The sequence below is a fragment of the Kogia breviceps genome, chromosome 5 (assembly GCF_026419965.1).
Source record: "Kogia breviceps isolate mKogBre1 chromosome 5, mKogBre1 haplotype 1, whole genome shotgun sequence".
Taxonomy (NCBI): domain Eukaryota; kingdom Metazoa; phylum Chordata; class Mammalia; order Artiodactyla; family Physeteridae; genus Kogia; species Kogia breviceps.
Window position 1 is genome coordinate 74303938 of NC_081314.1, and position 25610 is coordinate 74329547.

Here is a 25610-nt window from a genome sequence, read left to right on the forward strand (position 1 = left end):
AGAATTTAATACATTCATAAAATCTGAAGAAACTGTATTTGTACTTGTAACTGGTAGTTAGGAACACTAAATATTAGAGGTCTAGAATCAAAAGTCAAGAAATAGAATTCTAGATTAATTAAATATGAAGTATAAAAATGAAACAATTCCTTACTAAAACATGGGAGGGTTTTTTTATAATCTTGGAATGAGTATAACACTTCTAAATAGGAAAGAAAAGCTGAGGGCATAAAAGCGTATTTAAAATAAAATAAGGCATTGCAAAAAAATTCAGAGGCAAACAACAAAATGAGTAAAGATATTAGAAACTCATATAACAGTGAGCTGATTTTTAAAATATAAATGGATTTCTTGCAAACGATAAAACAGACACTTAATAGAAAATATAAACAGACATTTTATAGGAAAAGAAGTGCAGGTGGCTCATAAACTATACGAACAAGTGCTCAACCTAACTCATAATAAGAAAACTTAAAGTTTATGTTTTTAGGTAACAAAGAACCAAAAGTCTGATAACACACTGTGTTGACTAGAAGATAAGGAAACAGTCACTCTAAGTGTAAATTTGTATGATGGAGAGGAAATAGCTATCTTTCAAAAATATAAAAGCATAAAACCTTGACCCAACAATTCCTCTTCTAAGTATCCATCCTCTAAATATAGTTGCCCACACGCAGAATGACTTCTGTACAAGGATATTGTTTATAGGATAGTGTGTATCAGCAAAATATTAGAAAGAACTGAAATGTCCTTCAAGAGGAAACTAGGTTAAATAAAATATCCCATTTAAATATGTCCTAATATGGAAAAGTCTTATAAATACAACATTTTAAGTTAAGAAAAAGTACTGAACAAGATTAGAAAGATAGATAGATAGATAGATATAGACATATACAGATATATAATATTCTGTATGTTGTTAATTCACACACTGCATCTGGAAGACTACCAAGAAAAGTGGCCAGGTGGCAGAGAGGGGAGGAACAGAAAATTGCTTTTGACTATGTTAATGTCTTCTAGTCAAAGAAACACATCCACACATCTGTGGTTGAACAAAGTTGGGTTCACTGACTCTCAGCAAGGAGGAAAAATATACACCATGGCAGAACTGGGGTGTCTTAGTAAGGTGTAAGAAAGGACTTCCAGGATTTGGTCTCATGTTAAGTGATTTTTAAGGGGGCTCAAAGAAAGCAGATTTATTCCAAGTTGAATGCTCTTTGAGTAATTCTATAATTGGTTATCTTAATAATTCTTATCTAGAAGGCAAGAAGAACAGAGCAACATCCTGTTCCTGGTGATGAAGCAGCACCCATCTATATAAACCAGGATACAGCAATATTTGATCATTTTGTAGTCTGGACAACTTTCGTGTATTTGTCTGCATTCAGATATGATTACAGAGTGGTCTTGTTTTTGTCCTGATCCATCATGGTCACAGTGGCCTTGCCTGATTTGGTGTCCTGCGAAACTGTTCACATTTGGCCTGCTGGTAGTGCCGAGCCAGCTCTTAGCTGTCAAGAACTGTTCTGTTATTTTTCAACTATATATCCTTTTTTGTGCCTTTACAATTCTGTACCATATACTTATCTATTCAAAATATTTTTTAAATGAATCTCAAGACTGAAGGAGATCTTAAAAGTCACTGAGTTTTGAAACTATCTCAACCACCACCGCATTCTTCCCATCCCACACTGAAGGGGTTTTTTCATAAACCCTCTACACGTACCAGTACAGCACCTGCTTGAAGATCTTCAGTTTCACCATTGTACTCATTTGTCAGGCAGCTCATGCCACAGTGAAATGGCTGTTAATATTTTTGTTCAGAGAAAAAGGCAACAATGCATTTGGTTATAATATCTTAATTGTTTTCACCCCAGCATGTTTGACCTCTTCAAATGTATCTTCTCCTATGGAAACTGGTGGAGCAGAATAATTACCTTTCTAATTTTATGTAAAATGTTCCTATTAATACTCTCCAAACCGCAGTTGGCTTTTTTGTGTTAGTGTTCCAACACTGGTTTTCATCTTTGGTATCATTACACTTGCAGAGATTTGTATCTGTTGCTGCTGACAAACCCATTTGGTTTTGTACTCAATTACATGTAATTAGTCTTTTCTTCATGAACAAAAGAACAGGTGTCCTATCAATTCAATCCAAGATACTATGGGTAAGGTTGGTTGGACCTAATGATGTCTACTGAACCAAACAGCACACTTCTGACAGATGCTCATAGTAACAAGATTTTTTTTTTTCCAAACAATAAAATGCTTTTACTCCTGCCCACACAAAGTAGAGAAAGAAAAGGCATTTTAACAACTTAGAGGTTTATAATTTTCTATTAAAAAACATGAGTAGAATTTAAATCCTTCTCTGATATTTTTATCTCAATCCATACTCAGAAAATATAAAAATAAAAATTATTTGTTTTCATGGGATACTTTTAATTAAAATATGTGTGGGGGGGATCGGAAGAAAGTACATTAGTCAAAAAACTGGCAAAACCTGAATAAAGTCTATAGCTCAATTAATAGTATTGTACCAAGGTTAATGTCCTGGCTTTGATAATTGTACTGTTGTTATATAAAGTGGTACCCATTAGGGGAAGCTGGGTGAAGAGTACACAGGAATTTCCTGTATTCTTTTGTAATTTTTCTGAAGTCTAACAATATTTCAATAGAAAATGTTAAAAATATTTAGGTGGATAGAATATTTAGCCAATGATCTAGAGAAACTTTTACACATGCACAAGGACACATTCATTCATTCGTTTCGATTTTTGTTGAGTGCTTACTATGTACTAATGATCATTCTAGGTTCTAAAGACACAAATATACAATGGATGGCTAGTGGGAAGCTGCTGCATAGCACAGGGAGATCAACTCAAGGCTCTGTGATGACCTAGAGGGGTGGGATAGGGAGGGTGGGAGGGAGACACAAGAGGGAGGAGATATGGGGATATATGTATACATATAGCTGATTCACTTTGTTGTACAGCAGAAACTAACGTAACATTGTAAAGCATTTATACTCCAACAAAGATGTGAAAAAATAATAATAAATATACATCAAAGATCAAAACAAAATCTCTTCACTCATGAAACATTCTCCTGCTAGGAAGATCAAAAATAAACAAATAAACTGCAACAATATGTGTATCAGGTCATCATAGGAGCTATGACTAGAAAAAAAAAAAACTAGGGTATCAGAATAGGTCAAGGTGAAATATTTAGTTTTATTAAGGATGGTCAGCGAAGGCCTCTTCAACATCTACAATAAATATTTTAGCAGCACTGTTTGTAATTGCCTTAAAATAGAAATGATAATTATGCACCAAAAAGAGAATGGATAAATATATTTGGGTATGTTCATGCAACGGGATACTTTACAAAAATGAAAATGAATAATATAAAGCAAATATATCACCATATATGCATCTCACAACCATAATACTGGGGAAGAAAAATACATAAAAGTTATATATAGTAATGTTCATCTTATAAAAAGTTTAAAAACATGCAAAATGATGCTATGACTGATGTAAGTATATGCATATATATATGAAAAAATGTATTTATAAAACTGTACAGAAATAAAAATTGTCAAATTCAAGATAGTTGTTATGTCTGGTACTGAAGGGAAAATCAGGACTTCGCCAGAAAGAGCACACAAGGGTTTCAAATGTATTGATGTTTTTAACTAAATTTTAAGCCAGGCGGTGGGTATCCAGATGAATTTATCTAAGTCTTATTATTTTGTATATTTAAACTCCTTTTAATACCAACATATCAATAAATGTATGCAGTAGTTTATCTTAATAAAAAATAAGATATTTTAAAGTTGTGAGTTCAGACAGTTTCTAGAAGTTTCTGACAAAATGTAGCACCCTCATTATGTATGTTATGTGTAATGCCTCTATATACACATATATATATATTATGTATATGTGCATATAAGTGTGTGTATTTATATGTGGTTGTAGATCTATATTAGCCATTGACCCAGCATCTGCAGAGAAAGCACTTTCAATTATTTTTCTAAAAACATTGAAGGATGGTATTTGTGTTGGTTGACCCCACGCTTTCACCCTCACCTCTCTGCCACTGCCCCGTGATAAACGTCACAGATCCACAGGACAGCTGTCTAGGTAACAGTTGTATCCTGTGGCTACGGCTATTTGGCTCACTTGAGGACTGAATCTATCTTCATCAATTTATAATTTTTCAATCTCTTTTTAAGTTGGGTGGATGGTTCTGTCTGACAAAGGATATTAATATTATCATCTCCAGCCACATCATTTTATAGAAAAAGAGACCAGAACAAGGGATACCCCAGAGATAGTATGGGTGACACAGCTAAGCCACATCCTTGATTCTTTCCACCTATACTTGTAGCTTCACTAAATCTGAATTCAAGTTCACATGAAATAAATGAAAATTCTACATGGAGAGGAAAGCATCCTCGTTCTTCTGTACTCAATTAAATCTTAAATAATTTAAAGAATGCATTCCCACAAACATAAACCAACAATGCAAACCACAACAAGCTAATCATCTACTTGGCAGAAAATGGGATGAAATTCTTTATAATAAGATCTTTATTGTAATTCATATTTTGTAATGTGTAACATTAGGTGAATAAAGAATAATTTAGAAGGGGTGGACAAGAGCATTTTCACACTCTAGGGATTGTAGATCTTTCCTGAGATCTTTATTTTTAATTTAAAAGATAGTTCACCATAAAATATCAGACTTTTTAGATTATCTTATGCAATTGGGTAAAATGTCAGTCTAACCACAAAATCACCTCCATCAGAAGACAACTCAATTGGATATAGATTTAATGAGCATTTACTATGTGACTAGTACTAAAGATCTAGCAGGGAATACGGACAAACTTTGGGAAACAATATGATGCCGTGTATAGTTTTAGAACAACATGAATTTCCCCCTAGGTATCTGTACAAGATTATTCAGAAACTGAAAGATATGATGAAAGTGATCATTCTTGGCTCTGAGGCTTGCAATCAAAATTCTTCTGAAATGCAAATATACTCTCTCAGACCTTGATGATTTGTTTAGTTATCAAACTTGTCACCTATATAGTTAAATTAGTTAAACATTATTTCCAGGGATATTATCAATAATCTTTTAATGTTTGCATTTTATCTCAAAAAACTATAAACAAAATTGCAGTTCTACCAGTCATTATTATCTTATCATAATATTTTAATGTATTTTCCTTTTTAAATCAATAATTTTGTCCTCAATCAAAATAAAATAACATGTAATATACATATGTATATATTCAATGTTTACCTTGAGAAGTAACTTTGGTCTTCCAGAAAGGATGTTCTAAGAATTACTATAACATGTTTACTGTTTGGTTCCAGAATTAAAATACCATTTTGTGCTGGAAGGTCTGCCTTGCTTCTATGAATACTTAACATCATCCTGACTACAAACAATGGGATGAGAGGAAATTCTTGTCCACTGACCAGTCAGAACTCCTTCAAGCCTCCTACCTTCTTATTGAGTACATAATTTCTGTCCCTTACTGTCTCCTGGCTATAGGGAATCATAGCGAAAAGGATAAAGGAAAAGACACCAGCTTACTAGTAGTTTAATAGTTCCAAAGGTAGTCTGGCCCTGCTTTAAGTCTAAGATACACTGGGCCATACATTTGATTGTAATTGTATTGCAAGAAGCTAATGTGCCTTACTGTAGTCACTGTTTTCGTCCTTGGTCCCGTCAATGGTACCATCTGGGTGCATCTGCAGGAAATATCCCTGCTGGCTGAATAACCTTGTCACAATTCCTTTCAGCTGGGGTTCTGCGGAACAAAATGAAATGATTATTGAAATTTTTTTTTAATGCACACTTGCAAATTGTCAAAAACATTCCTGAAGTAAATGCATAAATGTCAATGGTTTAAATTCTGAAATAACTATTTGAAAAGAAGGCATTTTGGTAACATATCTGTACTTTTTTTTCTTTCTAGAGGCAGATCAATAAATCTCTGCGGGGGAGCAAGAAGATGGCGGAAGAGTAAGACGCGGGGGTCACCTTCCTCCTCACAGATACATCAGAAATACATCTACATGTGGAACTTCTATAGAACACCCAACGAACGCTGGCAGAAGACCTCAGACCTCCCCAAAGGCAAGAAACTCCCCACGTACCTGGGTAGGGCAAAAGAAAAAAGAATAAACAGAGACAAAAGAATAGGGACGGGACCTGCACCAGTGGGAGGGAGCCGTGAAGGAGGAAAGGTTCCCACACACTAGAAGCCCCTTCGCGGGCGGAGACTGCGGGTGGCGGAGGGGGAAGCTTCGGAGCCTCGGAGGAGAGCGCAGCAACAGGGTACGGACGGCAAAGCGGAGAGATTCCCACAGAGGATCGGTGCCTACCGGCACTCACCAGCCCGAGAGGCTTGTCTGCTCACCCACCGGGTTGGGCGGGGCTGGGAGCTGAGCCTCGGGCTTCATTCGGATCCCAGGGAAAGGTCTGGAGTTGGCAGAGTGAAAACAGCCTGAAGGGGTTAGTGCACCACGGCTACCCAGGAGGAAGTCCAGTTGAAGTCTGGAGCTGCCGAAGAGGCAAGAGACGTTTTCTTCCCTCTGCCTCCTGGTGCGCGAGGAGAGGGGTTTAAGCACTCCGCTTAAAGGAGCTCCAGAAACGGGCGCGGAGCTACCGAAGAGACAAGAGACTTTTTCTTGCCTCTTCGCTTCCTGAGGCGCGAGGAGAGGGGATTAAGGGCACCACGTAAAGGAGCTCCAGAAACGGGCGCGAGCCGCGGCTGTCGGCACGGACAACAGAGACGGGTGTGGGACGCTAGGGTTGCTACTGCCGCCACCAAGAGGCCTGTGTGCGAGCGCAGGTCACTCTCCACACCGCCCCTCCCGGGAGCCTGTGCAGCCCGCCACTGCCGGGGTCCCGGGATCCAGGGACAGCTTCCCCGGGAAAATGCACGGTGCGCCTCGGCCGGTGTAGCGTCACGCCGGCCTCTGACGTCACAGGCTCGCCCCGCATCCGTGCCCCTCCCTCCCCCCCGGCCTGTGCCAGAGCCCCCGAATCAGCTGCTCCTTTAACCCCGTCCTGTCTGAGCGAAGGGCAGACGCCCTCGGACGACCTACATGCAGAGGCGGGGCCAAGTCCAAAGCTGAACCCCAGGAGCTGTGCGAACAAAGAGGAGAGGGGGAGGTTTCTCCCAGCAGCCTCAGAAGCAATGGATTACAGCTCCACAGTCAACTTGAAGTGCCCTGCATATGTGGAAAACCTGAACAGACAACGAAATATCCCAAGTTGAGGAGGTAGACTTTGGGAGCAAGATATACTATTATTTTCCCCTTTTTTCTTTTTGTGAGTGTATATGTGTGTGCTGCTATGTGAGATTTTGTCTGTATAGCTTTGTTTTCACCATTTGTCCTAGGGTTAGACCGACCCGTCTTTTGTTTGTTTGCTTGTTTTGTTTTTTTCATTAATAGAAATTATTCTTCTTAATAATTATTTTTTATTTTAATAACTATATTTTATCCTACTTTATTTTGTCTTCTCCCTTTCTTTCTTCCTTCCTTTTTTCCTTGCTTCCCTCCCTTCCTCCTTCCTTCCTTTCTTTCCTTTCTATTTTTTTCTCCCTTTTATTTTGAGCCGTGTGGATTAAAGGCTTTTGGCACTCCAGCCAGGTGTCAGTGCTGCGTCTCTGAGGTGGGAGAACCAACCTCAGGACACTGGTCCACAAGAGACCTCCCAGCTCCACATAATATCAAACGGCGAAAATCTCCCAGAGATCTCCATCTCAACACCAAGACCCGGCTTCACTCAAGGACCAGCAACGAACAGTGCTGGACACCCTATCCCCAACAAAGAGCAAGACAGGTCTACAGCCCCATCCATTAGCAGAGAGGCTGCCTAAAATCATAGTAAGGCTACCAACATCCCCAAACACACCACCAGACATGGACCTGCCCACCTGAAAGACAAGATCCAGCCTCATCCACCAGAACAGAGGCACTAGTCCCCCCAACCAGGAAACGTGGTCAACCCACTGAACCAACCTCAGCCACTGGGGACAGCCACCAAAAACAACGGGAACTATGAACCTGCAGCCTGCAAAAAGGAGACCCCAAACACAGTAAGATAAGCAAAATGAGAAGACAGAAAAACACACAGCAGATGAAGGAGCAAGATAAAAACACACCAGACCTAACAAATGAAGAGGTAATAGCCAGTCTACCTGAAAAAGAATTCAGAATAATGATAGTAAAGATGATTCAAAATCTTGGAAATAGAATAGACAAATTGCAAGAAACAGTTAACAAGGACCTAGAAGAAATAAAGAGGAAGCAAGTAACGATGAGAAACACAATAAATGAAATGAAAAATACTCTAGATGGGATCAATAGCAGAATAACTGAGGCAGAAGGACGGACAAGTGATGTAGAAGATAAAATAGTGGAAATAACTACTGCAGAGCAGAAGAAAGAAAAAAGAATGTAAAGAACTGAGGACAGTCTCAGAGACCTCTGGGACAACATTAAACGCACCAACATTCGAATTATAGGGGTCCCAGAAGAAGAAGAGAAAAAGAGAGGGACTGAGAAAATGTTTGAAGAGATTATAGTTGAAAACTTCCCTAATATAGGAAAGGAAATAGTCAATCAAGTCCAGGAAGCACAGAGAGTCCCATACAGGATAAACCTAAGGATAAACACTCCAAGACACATAATAATCAAACTGTCAAAAATTAAATACAAAGAAAACATATTAAAAGCAGCAAGGGAAAAACAACAAATAACACACAAGGGAATGCCCATAAGGTTAACATCTGATCTTTCAGCAGAAACTCTACAAGCCAGAAGGGAGTGGCAGGACATATTTAAAGTGATGAAGGAAAAACACCTACAACCAAGATTACTCTACCCAGCAAATATCTCATTCAGATCTGATGGAGAAATTAAAACCGTTACAGACAAGCAAAAGCTGAGAGAGCTCAGCACCACCAAACCAGCTTTACAACAAATGCTAAAGGAACTTCCCTAGGCAGGAAACACAAGAGAAGGAAAAGACCTACAATAACAAACCCAAAACAATTAAGAAAATGGGAATAGGAATATACATATCGATAATTACCTTAAATGTAAATGGATTAAATGCTCCCACCAAAAGACACAGACTTGCTGAATGGGTACAAAAACAAGACCTGTATATATGCTTTCTACAAGAGACCCACTTCAGACCTAGGGACACATACAGACTGAAAATGAGGGAATGGAAAAAGATATTCCATGCAAATGGAAGTCAAAAGAAACTTAGAGTAGCAATTCTCATATCAGACAAAATAGACTTTAAAATAAAGACTATTACAAGAGACAAAGAAGGACACTACATAATGATCAAGGGTCGATCCAAGAAGAAGATATAACAATTGTAAATATTTATGCACCCAACATAGGAGCACCTCAATACATAAGGCAAATACTAACAGCCATAAAAGGGGAAATCAACAGTAACACAATCATAGTAGGGGACTTTAACACCCCACTGTCACCAATGGACAGATCATCCAAAATGAAAATAAATAAGGAAACACAAGCTTTAAATGATACATTACACAAGATGGATTTACTTGATATTTATAGGACATTCCATCCAAAAACAACAGAATACATATTTTTCTCAAGTGCTCATGGAACATTCTCCAGGATAGATCATATATTGGGTCACAAATCTAGCCTTGGCAAATTTAAGAAAATTGAAATCGTATCAAGTATCTTTTCTGACCACAACGCTATGAGACTAAATATCAATTAAAGGAAAAGATCTGTAAAAAATACAAACACATGGAGGCCAAACAATAAACTACTTAATAACGCAGTGATCACTGAAGACATCAAAGAGGAAATCAAAAAGTACTTAGAAACAAATGACAAGGAGACACGACGACCCAAAACCTATGGGATACAGCAAAAGCAGTTCTAAGAGGGAAGTTTATAGCAATAAAATCATACCTTAAGAAACAGGAAACATCTCGAATAAACAACCTAACTTTGCACCTAAAGCAATTAGAGAAAGAAGAACAAAAAACCCCCCAAATTTAGCAGAAGGAAAGAAATCATAAAGATCAGATCAGAAATAAATGAAAAAGAAATGAAGGAAACAATACCAAAGATCAATAAAAGTAAAAGCTGGTTCTTTGAGAAGATAAACAAAATTGATAAACCATTAGCCAGACTCATCAAGAAAAAAAAGGAGAAAACTCAAATCAATAGAATTAGAAATGAAAAAGGAGATGTAGCAACTGACACTGCAGAAATACAAAAGATTATTAGAGATTACTACAAGCAACTGTATGCCAATAAAATGGACATCCTGGAAGAAACGGACAAATTCTTAGAAATGCACAACCTGCTGAGACTCAACCAGGAAGAAATAGAAAATATGAACAGACCCATCACAAGCACTGAAATTGAAACTGTGATTAAAAATCTTCCAACAAACAAAAGCCCAAGACCACATGGCTTCACAGGCGAATTCTATCAAACATTTAGAGAAGAGCTAACACCTATCCTTCTCAAACTCTTCCAAAAGATAGCAGAGGGAGGAACACTCCCAAACTCATTCTATGAGGCCACCATCACCCTGATACCAAAACCAGACAAAGACGTCGCAAAGAAAGAAAACTACAGGCCAATATCACTGATGAACATAGATGCAAAAATCCTCAACAAAATACTAGCAAACAGAATCCAACAGCACATTAAAAGGATCATACACCATGATCAAGTGGGGTTTATTCCAGGAATGCAAGGATTCTTCAATATATGCAAATCAATCAACGTGATACACCATATCAACAAACTGAAGAAAAACCATATGATCATCTCAATAGATGCAGAGAAAGCTTTTGACAAAATTCAACACCCATTTATGATTAAAAACCCTGCAGAAAGTAGGCATAGAGGGAACTTTCCTCAACATAATAAAGGTCATGTATGACAAACCCACAGCCAGCATTGTTGTCAATGGTGAAAAACTGAAACTGTTTCCACTAAGATCAGGAACAAGACAAGGTTGCCCACTCTCAACAATCTTATTCAACATAGTTTTGGAAGTTCTAGCCACAGCAATGAGAGAATAAAAAGAAATAAAAGGAATCCAAATAGGGAAAGAAGAAGTAAAGCTGTTACTGTTTGCAGATGACATGATACTATACATAGAGAATCCTAAGGATGCTACCAGAAAACTACTAGAACTAATCAATGAATTTGGTAAAGTAGCAGGATACAAAATTAATGCACAGAAATCTCTGGCATTCTTATACACTAATGATGAAAAATCTGAGAGTGAAATTAAGAAAACACTCCCATTTACCACTGCAACAAAAAGAATAAAATATCTAGGAATAAACCTACCTAAGGAGACAAAAGACTTGTATGCAGAAAACTATAAGACACTGATGAAAGAAATTAAAGATGATACAAATAGATGGAGAGATATACCATGTTTTTGGATTGGAAGAATCAACATTGTGAAAATGACTCTATTACCCAAAGCAATCTACAGATTCAATGCACTCCCTATCAAATTACCACTGGCATTTTTTACAGAACTAGAACAAAAAAATTCACAATTTGTATGCAAACACAAAAGACCCCGAATAGCCAAAGCAATCTTGAGAACGAAAAATGGAGCTGGAGGAATCAGACTCCCTGACTTCAGACTATACTACAAGGCTACAGTAATCAAAACAGTATGGTACTGGCACAAAAACAGAAATATAGATCGATGGAACAGGATAGAAAGCCCAGAGACAAACCCACACACATATGGTCACCTTATCTTTGATAAAGGAGGGAAGGATATACAGTGGAGAAAAGACAGCCTCTTCAATAAGTGGTGCTGGGAAAACTGGACAGCTACCTGTAAAAGTATGAAATTAGAACACTCCCTAACACCACACACAAAAATAAACTCAAAATGGGTTAAAGACCTAAATGTAAGGCCAGACACTATCAAACTCTTAGAGGAAAACATAGGCAGAACACTCTATGACACAGCAAGATCCTTTTTGACCCACCTCCTAGAGAAATGGAAATAAAAACAAAAATAAACAAAATGGGATCTAATGAAACTTAAAAGCTTTTGCACAGCAAAGGATACCATAAACAAGACCAAAAGACAACCCTCAGACTGGGAGAAAACATTTGCAAATGAAGCAACTGACAAAGGATTAATATCCAAAATTTATAAGCAACTCAGGCATCTCAATAACAAAAAAACAAACAACCCAATCAAAAAATGGGCAGAAGCACTATATAGAAATTTCTCCAAAGAAGATATACTGATTGCCAACAAACACATGAAAGGATGCTCAACATCATTAATTATTAGAGAAATGCAAATCAAAACTACAATGAGATATCATCTCACACCGGTCAGATTGGCCATCATCAAAAACTCTAGAAACAATAAATGCTGGAGAGGGTGTGGAGAAAAGGGAACATTCTTGCACTGCTGGTGGGGATGTAAATTGATACAGCCACTATGGACAACAGTATGGAGGTTCCTTAAAAAACTACAAATAGAACTACCATATGACCCCGCAATCCCACTACTAGGCATATACCCTGAGAAAACCATAATTCAAAAAGAGTCATGTACCAAAATGTTCATTGCAGCTCTATTTACGATAGCCAGGACATGGAAGCAACCTAAGTGTCCATCGACCGATGAATGGATAAAGAAGATGTGGCACATATATACAATGGAATATTTACTCAGCCATAAAAAGAAATGAAACTGAGTTATTTGTAATGAGGTGGATAGACCTGGAGTCTGTCATACAGAGTGAAGTAAGTCAGAAGGAGAAAAACAAATACCGTATGCTAACACATATATATGGAATCTAAGAAAAAAAAATGTCATGAAGAGATTAGTGGTAGGACGGGAATAAAACACAGACCTACTAGAGCATGGACTTGAGGATATGGGGAGGGGGAAGGGTAAGCTGTGACGATGTGAGAGAGTGGCAGGGACATATACACACTACCGAATGTAAATTAGATAGCTAGTGGGAAGCTCCCGCATAGCACAGGGAGTTCACCTCTGTGCTTTGTGACCACCTAGAGGAGTGGGATAGGGAGGGTGGGAGGGAGGGTGACGCAAGAAGGAAGAGATATGGGAACATATGTATATGTATAGCTGATTCACTTTGTTGTAAAGGAGAAACTAACACACTACTGTAAAACAGTTATACTCAAATAAAGATGTTAAAAAAAATTTTTTTAAAATAAATCTCTGCAACAGTAAACCAAATGTAAATGAAAAAAAGCTAATTATGATTAGAAAATACAGAGGTGTACTAAAAAATGAATTATGTCTCTTCCTCCTGCATCTAGTGTCTGCCTGCAAGATGCCACTAAGTTTGTGGTCCCATTCCAGAATCACCATTCAGACCAAACTGCCACTGTAATTGCTAAGCTTTCAGCAGTCATAATCAGGTCCTGGAATACTTCTATTTCTGCTGAATGACAACTATCTATCTTTTCTGGGTTTTGAAATTCTGATCAAATTCAGGCTTGGTTGAGAACCACAGGAAAAAGCCAAACCCCCATGGCCGTGAGATGTCACTGGAAAGTATGTGGAAACAGATTTCACCTTCAGTAAATACTTCATCCGAGTGAGCCCCAATACTACAAAAGTCATTTTTCCAGCACACACAAAAAAGTCAAGCCATGCATATTTCTCTATTTCAAACCAGAAGTGGTCTTCAGCTTTTAAAAACACCCTACACAGTAATACAATCAAACTGATCTTTGTATACCACATTTGAATTTTTGTATAGCAGCTAACATAAATATTTAAAGCTTTCTCACTGTGGTACTAGCTGCCAGCAACAATCTATTTTCTACAGCATTACCACCATTCTTTTTTTTTTTTTTTTAACATCTTCATTGGAGTATAATTGCTCTACAATGGTGTGTTAGTTTCTGCTTTATAACAAAGTGAATCAGCCATACATATACACATATCCCCATATCTCCTCCCTCTTGCGTCTCCCTCCCACCCTCCCTATCTCATCCCTCTAGGTGGTCAAAAAGCACGGAGCTGATTTCCCTGTGCTATGTGGCTGCTTCCCACCAGCTATCTACCTTACATTTGGTAGTGTATATATGTCGATGCTACTCTCTCACTTCGTCCCAGCTTACCCTTCCGCGTCCCCGTGTCCTCAAGTCCATTCTCTATGTCTGCATCTTTATTCCTGTCCTGCCCCTACGTTCTTCAGAACTTTTTTTTTTTTTTTTTTTTTTCTTAGATTCCATATATATGTGTTAGCATACGGTATTTGTTTTTCTCCTTCTGACTTACTTCACTCTGTATGACAGACTCCAGGTCTATCCACCTCATTACAAATAACTCAGTTTCATTTCTTTTTATGGCTGAGTAAATATTCCATTGTATATATGTGCCACATCTTCTTTATCCATTCATCGGTCGATGGACACTTAGGTTGCTTCCATGTCCTGGCTATCGTAAATAGAGCTGCAATGAACATTTTGGTACATGACTCTTTTTGAATTATGGTTTTCTCAGGGTATATGCCTAGTAGTGGGATTGCGGGGTCATATGGTAGTTCTATTTGTAGTTTTTTAAGGAACCTCCATACTGTTGTCCATAGTGGCTGTATCAATTTACATCCCCACCAGCAGTGCAAGAATGTTCCCTTTTCTCCACACCCTCTCCAGCATTTATTGTTTGTAGATTTTTTGATGATGGCCATTCTGACCAGTACATCACCACTATCTTTGTCTCTACTTCCGTTTTGGGCAAAAATTAGACTACTCTAGCACATTTATAGCCCTATTTCATAAAAATTAGTAGAAAAAGAAAAATGCTGCTTCTGGTGATAAAAATTGAGGCAAGGATAGAAATCATATGACTGGTGAAGTAGTTATGTGTTATCCTCAAAAGGACAATCAATGAATTTCAACTGACAGTGTCATTCCTTCACCAATTTATTAAACCAATATTTACTCAGAACCTCTTCTTTTGGGTAGGCAATATGCTAAGTACTGTGTGTTAAACTAAACACATTTATTGATGTTTGAGTCTAGATAAGAGTTCTAGATAAGGATCCAATGCAATAAACTCTTTGGGAATGGACCTGCTCCCTATGACATATGTCTTTTGCACATATGACTAGATCACACATACTTGGGAGTTTGAGGCAATGCCTATATAAACATGTCTTCTTCAAAGCAGTCCTAAGAAGTAGAAAAGTTGCCAAAAAAACTGGTAATGAGGAAGTAGGGTATTAAAAAAAGAACTAAACTGGAAATTAGGCATTCTGATTGATAACTATGTATTATTACTGTGGTTAAATAAATTCAATGTTTATAATTTGAGCACCTTTGACTTAAAGTCTCTTTGATTTGAGAATCTTCTCCTCTAAGTAGTGCCAGAAATCAAGGCATGGATTCATTCTCACTGTGTTGTCTCCATGCCCCTGACTCCCAAGGGACATGTCGGAGAAGCATGTAGCTAGCTAACCTCACTGCAAAAAAATATCCTGTACCCCTACCATCTATTAAGCCCTACCAACCTTCCCAGGCTTAGTTCCAGATCACCTCCTCAGGAAGACTTGGCTATCATAAGTGTGGGTCACTTTTATAATTAGGAGAAATAAAAGAATGTGTGAGCCTCTGCCACAAGGCTAACTGATTGACAGGCAGATGCTAATGCGGTACGTTCAGCTCTAGATGGGTAATCAGGAGACCCAGCTTTGAACCACAGTTGCTGTGAGGTCCTGAGCAAGTAACTTAGTATCTGAGGCTGTTTCCCTATCTGTGTAATGCGAAAAAATAATTTCTATGCTAACTATAATAATTTAGAATTTCAGATGAATAAATAAACGTGATAATATGAAATAAAAAGCCCATAAAATTATAAATCCTAATTAAGGTCTAATTTTTCAATCCTGAAAATTGAGGAAACAGTGTAAGCAAACCAAAGGAAGTATTTTACAAATAGACTTTGCTGATTCAAGTTTTAGTAAAATATTAATTGAGCTTGTAGAGTCACTAAAGTAACCAAAAGATTAAGAGTAGAGGATAGAAAAGGATAGAAGGAAGGAAAGGAACAACTGTCTTATAATTCATACTTTATCTCTAATAAACTTGATAAGGTCACTTTAAGAAGTCATGTTTTGATAGGTAATGAGATGCATGGCAGCTGAATCTTAATTAAAGCCTGAAAATGATTATTTGGTTTTTTTTCATGCTCCTCTTTCTGTAGCTGTAATTAAACACTCCTTTTGCTACAGTGAAGCTATCCCCCTGTTGGAACCCTGGGAATTCAGGTTGGTAACTCCTGTTCAAGATAATGAGCATGAGGTTGTACACCAAGCCCCACCACCCAAGAGCGGTGCAGAACAAGCTCAGAGTCTGAGTTTTAATTATGTGATGATCGATGAAAGTGAATGTTTTACACTATAGCTGTTTCAAAGGAGCCCTGACCATCTATTAAACAAATGCCCTGAACCTAGGATGTGTCATGGAAAGCAGTATAGCCTGTCTGACAGGCCTATACCTTTATTACTATCAAATCCTATCAACCTTTTCAGGCTCAGCTCAAGATCACCTCCACCAGGAAGGCTAGGCTATCATAAGGGAGGATCACTTTTATAATTGGGGGAAAAAAAGAAAATGTTTTGTTGTATTTTAAAGAAAGGGGTTTAAAAAAAATGAGACCACTTTTTGGGATATCTAGCATCCTGAGTGCATTCAACAAAACATGCTTTTTATTTTTCAGACCATGCTTAGGCATCTAACAGATTAATAAAACCTGTGCCATCCTCAGGGAGCACCCAGTCTAATGAATGAAACATATGTATACATAGTGTGAGATAGCTGTTAAATGATGAATGGAAGCAAAGTGACATGATGTCACAAGGAGCAAGGGACTAATTCTGTCTAGAAGTTAGATGAAGGCACCTCACCTGTCACTTAAGGAGTGAATAGAATTTTCATAGGCAAAGAAACCAGAGGAAGCGCATTCCAGAAAAACAATCAGTGAAGGAAAAAACAGCATGGCAGACTTTGGGAATGATGCAGAATCTGGTATAGGCATAATATACAGCAGAGTTTTGCAAATGCTGACACACAGGTAAGTGCCTATTCTCAACAAATGTTCAAAGGTAAACAGTGAAGTAAGAAAAATGTGGTCAACAGAGTAAGTTTTTTATTAAGCTAATTTTATTTTCAATTTATATGACTTGATTCGAAGATTATGTTTTCCCATTATTTTTTCATTTTTTTATGAAGCAATGGCTATATTATTTGATGATGATAAGACATTGGTTTAGTTTGTTCCCTTTTGTACTCTAAAGTAGTGTAGCAAATACTGCTAGATTTTCTCTAAAATCCATTTCCTCTTTTTCCTGGGCACCCAGCTAGACCATATGTCCTAGCCTCCCTTGAAGTTAGGTTTGGCAGATGAATGAGTGTCATATGGAATGTTAAGTGGAAGTGATGTGTGCCATTTTCAGGCCAAGGCTTTTAAAAGCAAACATTATCCTCCACATTTTCTCTTCCTTAACGCTGGCTGGATTTAGATGATAAAGCCCTAGGAGATGTCAACAAAATAGGAGAATTCTGGTGGAAGAAAAGACAAGAGCCATCAGAAATACCCACCTTGGACAGTTAGGTGAATAAGAACTAGCAGTGGTTGTACACAGTGACACCCTTCCTAAGAGAATATGAAAAGGGGGTAGAGGGGTGGAGAGTCACTTCACAGTGCAGAAACCTGATAAAAAAAAATGCTACCTCAGCCGGGGGTCAAGGTTAAGGTCCACAGTCATAAATCATGCTGATAGCCTTGATACCTTGATACCCTTGATATGCTATAGTGAGAATGGTACTTTACCTCTGTGATCTTCCTCCCCAAACCCCGTAACCCCAGTCTAATCATGAGAAAAACATCAAACAAATCTCAACTATAGGACACTCTACAAAACAACTGACTAGTACCCCTCGAAACTGTCAAAAATTCAAAAAAGCATTCTGAGAAAATGTCATAGCCAAGAGGAGCCTAAGGAGATAAGACAACTAAATGTAATGTATCCTAGATGGGCCCCTGGAACTGAAAAAGGACATTAGGTAAAAAGCTGAGGACATCTGAATAAAGTATGGACTTTAATTATTCATAAGGTATCAATACTGATTCACTAATTGTCACAAACATACCAAACGAATGTAAGACATTCATACGGGAAACGGTGTAGTCTTCATGGGAACTCTTTGTACTATCTTAACTTTTCTGTAAATGTAAAACCATTTTCAAATAAAAAGTTTATTAAAAATAATAATTAGAGCCACAAAAGCAAATAAGAAATTTTACCTTCAAAGAGGTTGGTGAGAAAGAAGGTAAAGCATAGCAACTCATGTTCAGCACTGCTTCCCTTCAGGATGACGTGGCAATTTCCATAGAAGGTTTGACTTCAAAGCCACTCAGAAAAGCTGAGACCTGACAGAATTATTTAGACATTCCTGCTGCCTTAAAGTATAGTGCTATGGAGCAGTTACCTAGGTAGACGCTGGAAACCAGAACACAGACAGAGCCAAGGAAGCCTAATCACACATCTCAAAATGAATAGTAGATTGTAGAAATAGAATGAATTTTAGAATTGGAAAGGAACTCAGAATCCAATACCTTCCTTCATCAAAATACCTTCCTTCATCAAGTTCAAAGATAAAAAAGAAAAACTGAGCCTCAGAGGGAAAATGTCTTGTCCAAGGTCATCCAGCCAACACACGGATGAGTTAGGAAAAGACTCGTCTCTGATATACTGAATGAACATTGTCCTTTCCTTCCCCAAGAGCAGCCAAGGCATATCTGTATATATCTTGTGCAAGCTGCAGGACTGGGGGGCAAGAAGGTAGAGAACAGATGAGAAGGAGGGGGAGGAGCACCTAGCTGTGCATCAGTTATTGAAGTGTGGGAGTGACAAAGGAAAGGAGTTGTAGGAAACCGTGCAAGAAATATGTATTTAATATTGACATATTTTATATACATGCATATATATATGAGATACTAAAATTGCATTGTGTTTATCTAGGGCCAGACTATTCAATATTTGCACCTAAACTTAGAGAAAGTGCCCCCATGTAAACGCCAATCTAAAATGAACAATATAAGTGATCCAAACTTTATTATGAGCTATATCCAGAGAATTAATAGTATTTATTATAATAACAATGGCTGTATTATGAACCCACCTACTTTGTACCAGGCACTCCCCCAATGATTTCACTACAGTTGTATCTGGTATTCACAACGACTCAATGTGTAAGGTACTTTTTCTCATTTGTCAGGTGAGAATATCAAGATTCAGAGAAGCTACATCACTTACCCTAGGTTACAGAACTAGTAAGTGAAGAGGCAGATCTAGCGTAACATTCTATGGTCCCAGCTGTTCTCCAGCACTGTTCAGTCACTTTAAGAAAGACACCGGCAAAACTGGAACATGTCCAGAGGAACAGGAGCCAAATAAAGAGGGTGGTACAAAGGACTGTCATATGAAGAATGGCTGAATGAACAGTCGATATGCAGCCTGGAGAAAGGAGGATGCAGGGGAAGTAAGAGCTGTCCCCACTTTCTTGAGAACAGAAGTAAGACAGAAGAGGAGACAGAAGTAAGAAGAGGCCAATTTGTTCTGAGTGGCTCCACAGGGATAGAACTAGGGCCAATGGCTGAATGTTACAGGGAGGCAGGTGAACTTTCTGTAAACTGTATTCAAAAAGAAAACAGGCTGCCTAAGGAAAGAGTGAGTTCTCCATCACTGGACAGAAGCAGAGAGAAGCAGAAAAAACTACAGGTCAGGACAGCTATGAAGGACACAGATATCTCTGAAAGCTAAGGCATTCTGCATGGCAATGCAAGGTCCTTTCTAGCCCTGAGGTCCTGGAAAGCTTTGAGATAAGCCAGATGGCCATTAAATACAAGTTCACGTTTCTGTTTCTTAGTGTGTGCTTAGGACAGGGAATTGAAAAGACTGTTTAGCAGGCATCCTGCAAATGGAGAGTACTTTGTAAAAGTTAAGCATGCATTGTGTAGTAATTTGATGGGGCATTTTAATCAGTTTGCGTGGGCTGACAAACCAGACCCTTGGTATCAAGGTTTAATGTTGCCCACTTAAAGGAACTGAGATTGAAGAGGCTGTTAAATTGTGATTCTGGTCAAGTGCTTCTGGGCTTCATACCACTGCAGATTTCAGATTTAGACTGTCAGGGTAGGAGACTGTTCATAAACAGATATATTTATGATAATCACAGCTAAAGGGTATAGACTAGGGCACATTTACATACCATAAATCAAAGCCCCAGACAAATCAGCAATGGATACAGTAAGACATGTGAAAGAGGACAGAACTTATCTGGACTTTTGAACACTCTGCAGAAATGACAATCACACTAAACTGGGGGAATTCATTAAAAATATTTGTTGTTTAGTAAAAGAGACACAGACATGAGACCTCACATTCACTCGGGAGACTGCAGCGAATAAGGCGGAGATGTGACATCATGGCCTAGCAGAATTTGTCTGCTCTGTGGGGTAAAGATTACCACATCCTGTCCTGAGTCCTCAGTCTTCCCATAGGTCAAGTGAAGGTGATGGTGCCCTCAGCAGTTACTCATCTAAGGGCCATGGAAATCCCTGTGAAGCACTAATAATGGCAAGAGGATTCTGTATCTCTAAGCAGAGATCTATTTTCTCAATCAGCAGATACTGGTAGCACGTTTTTATTAAAAAATCAAGTATTTACTGAGCACCAGACTTTCTGGTGGGTATTCTAGGTAGAGGGGAGAACCAGTGATATGCTCATTAAACAGCTCTTTTTAAAAAAATGCCCCAAACCTGATTTCCATGGGACTGATTTCCACAGGGTGAATCTTCCCACCGTGGCTGATTTAAAACTATCATTTGACCTCACTGGATGCAAACCTGGAGCAGAAGAAATGAGCATCCCAGGCTCCAGGATAAAGCACAGCACTGAATACAACAGAGAACAAGCCATGAAGCTTACATTCCAGCAGGAAAGACAAGAAGTAAACAAACAATTCATACATAAGGGTTTTCGTATAGGTGCCATGATGAAAATGAAAGCGATGAAAAAGGATGGAGGGTCCAGGGGATGGATGTGTTGTGAACAGCGTGGTTAGAAGTGGACTTCACCGAGACCTGATGAAGAGCCGTGCGGTAATCGCTAAGAGCATCCGGAAACAGGGACTAGCAGATGCAAAGTAATCCTAATGCTTGAAAAGACTGGGAACCAGCAGATAAGAGGCTCTCTGAAGATCCTCCTCTCGACCAGGAGTTGGCAAACTACAGTCCTGTCGCGGCCAATTCTGTAAATAAAGTTTTATTGGAACACAGCCTGTGCTCCTTCATTCACACATTTGCCCCTGGCTACTTCCGTGCTACAACAACAGAGATGAGTAGTTGCAATGGAGACCCTACAGCCTGAAAAGCCTGAAATATTTACTAACAGGCCCTTTCCAGAAAAAGCTGGCCAACCCTTGCTCCAGACCCTTGCCGATGTAGTTCCCGCTGCCTGAAACGTACATCCCATGCCTGGCCTTCTCTCTAACCAGAACTCCTCCTCAGTCTTCCAGGTTCAGCTGTCTTCCACGGGGCGTTCCCTGACACCCTGAGGCTAAATTAATCACTCCCTCTGCACAGCTCCCTCAGGCACAGGCTAGGAGAGGACTCCCTACACTCTTACAGCTGTTTGCATATAATCTGTCTCTGCTGCTGAACTAGGTACTGCTCCTCAAGGGCAAGGACCTTGAATGATTTCATGACCCTGTCCCAACATGTAGCACAGTGCCAGGCACCAGGTAGCTAAGAGGTATGTGTATGTGGAGAGAAAGGAGATAAGTTATATCTGGGATTTTCCACTGTGACCTGTGACTTTTAGAGGAGCTCCTCATTTGTAAGAAAGATGTTTATAGCCTTTGAATATCATGCCTCCAGCCTTCAGTGCCTTTCTTTCCATTTTCAGTCTCGACTCAGCCTCTCCACACTGAACACAGTTGACAAGCACAGCAGCGTCCTCCATAAACTGAACAGTCTCCAAAACCCTGCTCAGCGGGAATCAAGTGACCTTGAGACAGGCAATCCTTAACCTTCATGCTGCCTCAAAGCTAAATGGAAAGGAGGACACTCTTTTCCAGAATATCCTCTTCATTAAACCAGTCTGAGCTGGGGAAGATGTGAGAAGCAGGGCAGGGAAATGCCCATCAGGATGGGGTTTCTGTACTGAGCCAATTTTACTCCTCATACCATTAACCCCCTCCCTCCCAGCTTCCTCTCTATAAGATGCTCATGAAAATTTAGAATAACTCAATTACCATTTACTGACTTCCAGCATGTACTAGGTGCTGGGTACAAAGCTGAGTAAGATGCAATTCCTGCCTTGAAGGCACCCACGGCCTCCTCACTGAGATGCACACACAACTAACCTTACCCAGTGAACATGGAAAGTGCTGTCCTAGAGGAACAAACAAAATGCCACGGAATCACAGAGCGCGGCTGCTAACTTTACCTGGGATGGTGAATTCTGGGACAAGAAGCAGTTTAGAAAGGCTTCAAAGATGAAGCAACATTTCAGACTTGGTCTTGAACAGGCAGGGCAGTTGTGCTTTGAAAAGCATGAGCAGGAGGGACAGCCCCATAGGACACACAAACTGAGCATGTTCAGAGACTGGGCAAGCACACTGGCATGGCCAGGTGTGGGGAAATAAGAGGGTGCACGCAGTGGCTGGAGGTGACAGCAGAAGGGAAATATGGTCCCAGGACACTTGAGGTTCTTTAAGCAAAACTAATACAGTTTACCTTTTAAACCAATGATCTCCAAACTGTTTTGAGCATACATCTCCATCTGTAAAAAAAAAATGTTAAATCTACAGCCTCCATATGAAATGGAGCAGGACACTCTTGAGGCCTTCCCAGGACAGACCCCCCCCACCCTCCCATGTCCTCTGCCTTGTCTGTAGAAAAACTTTAGTCAAAGAATAAACGTAATCAGAGAAATGAGAAAATGCAGAAACAAAGGAAAAGCAGTCAAACAAGACCAAATAATAATAGCTTAGTCATTAAATAAAGTCAAGGACTTTTAGTTCCTCCTCAAGGGCTATGGATAGTACTCTGAGCCATATCCTGTGAGCTGTTTTGTAGATACTGAAACTCCCACCAGGTGGAACAAGTTAACTGCATGATGACTAGACTGTAGCCATGACATAAGCTGCCACAATTCCGAGAACTGGCCTCAAAGAAATGGGGAAAAAAACGACCCTGGAACTGAAGGCACCTGGGACTGAACTCAAACCAACCCTGGAACTGAACTTAAAACAATCAAGATGACACTGATCAGAACACCACATGACTAACTTCAAGATGATTGTCAGAGCTGTGTCTTTTCTACATGTAGCTCCCTCCCTCTCCCCATACACACCCGAATCTCCCCTTTAAAAGCACTTGCCTACTGATTGTCAGGGGGTAGTTGGCCTTTGGACATGAGGCTACCCTCTCCCCCAGTTGCCAGCCTCCGAAATAAAGCAAACTTTCCAAACTTATGGTTACCGAAAGGGAAACATTGGGGGAAGGGATAAATCAGGAGCTTGGTATTAACATATACACACTACTATATATAAGATAGATAACCAACAAGGACCTAATGTATAACACAGAATATCACTCAATATTCTGTAATAACCTATATGGGGAAAGAATCTGAAAAAGAGCAGATATATGTATATGTATAACTGAGTCACTCTGCTGTAACATTGTAAATCAACTATACTCCAATAAAATTTTTAAAAAAAAGAAAATCCAAACTTACAAATAAGATTAAAAAAAAAAAGCAAACTTTCCTTTCCACCAACCTTGCCTCTCAGGTATTGGCTTTTGAGCAGCAAGCAGCCAGACCTGAATTTTGGTAACACATGTATGTGTATTTATTATTTATAAATTACATGTAGGTAATTTATAAATACCATATATTATGCATATATTGTAAATGAAAGTTCAAATGTTTAAAAAGGACCAATACTAAACACACACAAAAATTAAAATATCCACATGACAAAAGTTTGTCTTGCCCTGCTCACTTCAGAGAAGAGAAGCATTAGGTACCACTGCATCAGATGATAGGGAAACTGAAGGATTTTAAGCCTGGGGATAAATTATGAGGGCAGTATTTTAGAAAGTCATACTGGGGAACAATAGAGAAGGATGACTTAGAGTGGGTGGTGCTGCGGTCGTGGAAGCCACGTAGGAAGCTGTGACATATAATAAGGCCTTAGGTAGGCAGTGGCAATGAGGATGGAGAGAAGACATCAGCCTGAGGATTGATGCTTGGTGGGACCTGGTAGATGACAGGAAGTGTAGAGTCCCTTCAGCTCTGGAAAAATGTGTGACCTCTCCTTCCCTAAATCCAAATCTATCATTAGGCTTCTAAGAAATCCCTGTGTCAGTGTAGAATATCATGGAAAATGAGGGTGGAAAAAGCTTAATGTGAGCATTCCTAGGAAGCCAAATGACTTCTTTGCCTTTCTAAGGATTTCCATTCATGAAGGGGAGTTTGATTCTGGTCAACCTCACTGAGTCAGCCCCTTGGTCCGTCTCAGACTGTCATCCAAGAAATGGACCTTATCTTCCAGGCAACTCAGGAATGAGCTATGGAGGATGATAACCACAAGATATTTCACACATGAAAATCCTAGAATCTGAAGATTTTAGAACCAGAAAAACCCTTCAGGATGATCTAATTCTACAGATAAAGAAGCAGAACACCAGAGAGAGGGGAAACCCATGAAAGCATGTCTTCCAATCCCAGGAGTCGGGGCTATTTAATACCTCATGATCCTTCTGTGCTGCACCCCTTTAAATGAAAACCATTTTTCATCCTCTCACAGGTATCCTGGCTTTATCCCAAATGAGCTGTGTGGTATCCAGAGAGCTATTTCATTTCTTTATACACAGGTATACTTTGCTTCTTGTGAAACTGTTTGAATGACTAGGACCTGCTTCTGAAGACTGTTCTAAGGAATTAAGAATACAAATTGTACCAGTGGGATGGGGGGCAATATAGGGGTGGGGAGTAGAAGGCACAAAATACTGGGTGTAAGATAGGCTCAAGGAGGTATTGTACAACACGGGGAATAGAGCTAATATTTTGTAATAACTGTAAATAGAAAGTAACCTTTAAAAATTGTATAAAATTTTTTAAATTGTTTTTTAAAGAATACACATTGTCGCATGTTCTATAACCAGCAAGTGGCCTTGCCTGTGGAGTAGATTAACTTTCTGATAGAATTTATGTGGTTTGGAAGACCCATGGTTAGGAGCGGTAGCAATGGGCAAATTCTCCTGAGTTTTATTCACAGATAACAGTTGTCAAGCATTTACCACATACCAAGTGCTTTACGTGGATTATCCCTTTAAATTCTCACAGAAATAATTTGAAGCAGACATTGGGCGTTTTTTTATAGATTAGGAAACTGAGGCTTACAGAGGTTAAGTCACTTGCTCTAAATCACAGAGGTAATAAA

At 39.1% G+C, this 25610-nt stretch overlaps 1 protein-coding gene across 5 annotated transcripts in view; it reads right to left on the reverse strand.

Annotated features, from left to right (window-relative positions):
* Positions 1-25610, reverse strand: part of FGF12 (fibroblast growth factor 12) — a 574219-nt gene that overhangs the window by 202728 nt on the left and 345881 nt on the right. For all 5 annotated transcript variants that reach the window (XM_059064562.2, XM_067034238.1, XM_067034239.1 and 2 more), the window contains one exon: positions 5720-5830. In XM_059064562.2, coding sequence (XP_058920545.1) covers positions 5720-5830 — 111 coding nt within the window. The remainder of the gene's footprint in view (positions 1-5719; positions 5831-25610) is intronic.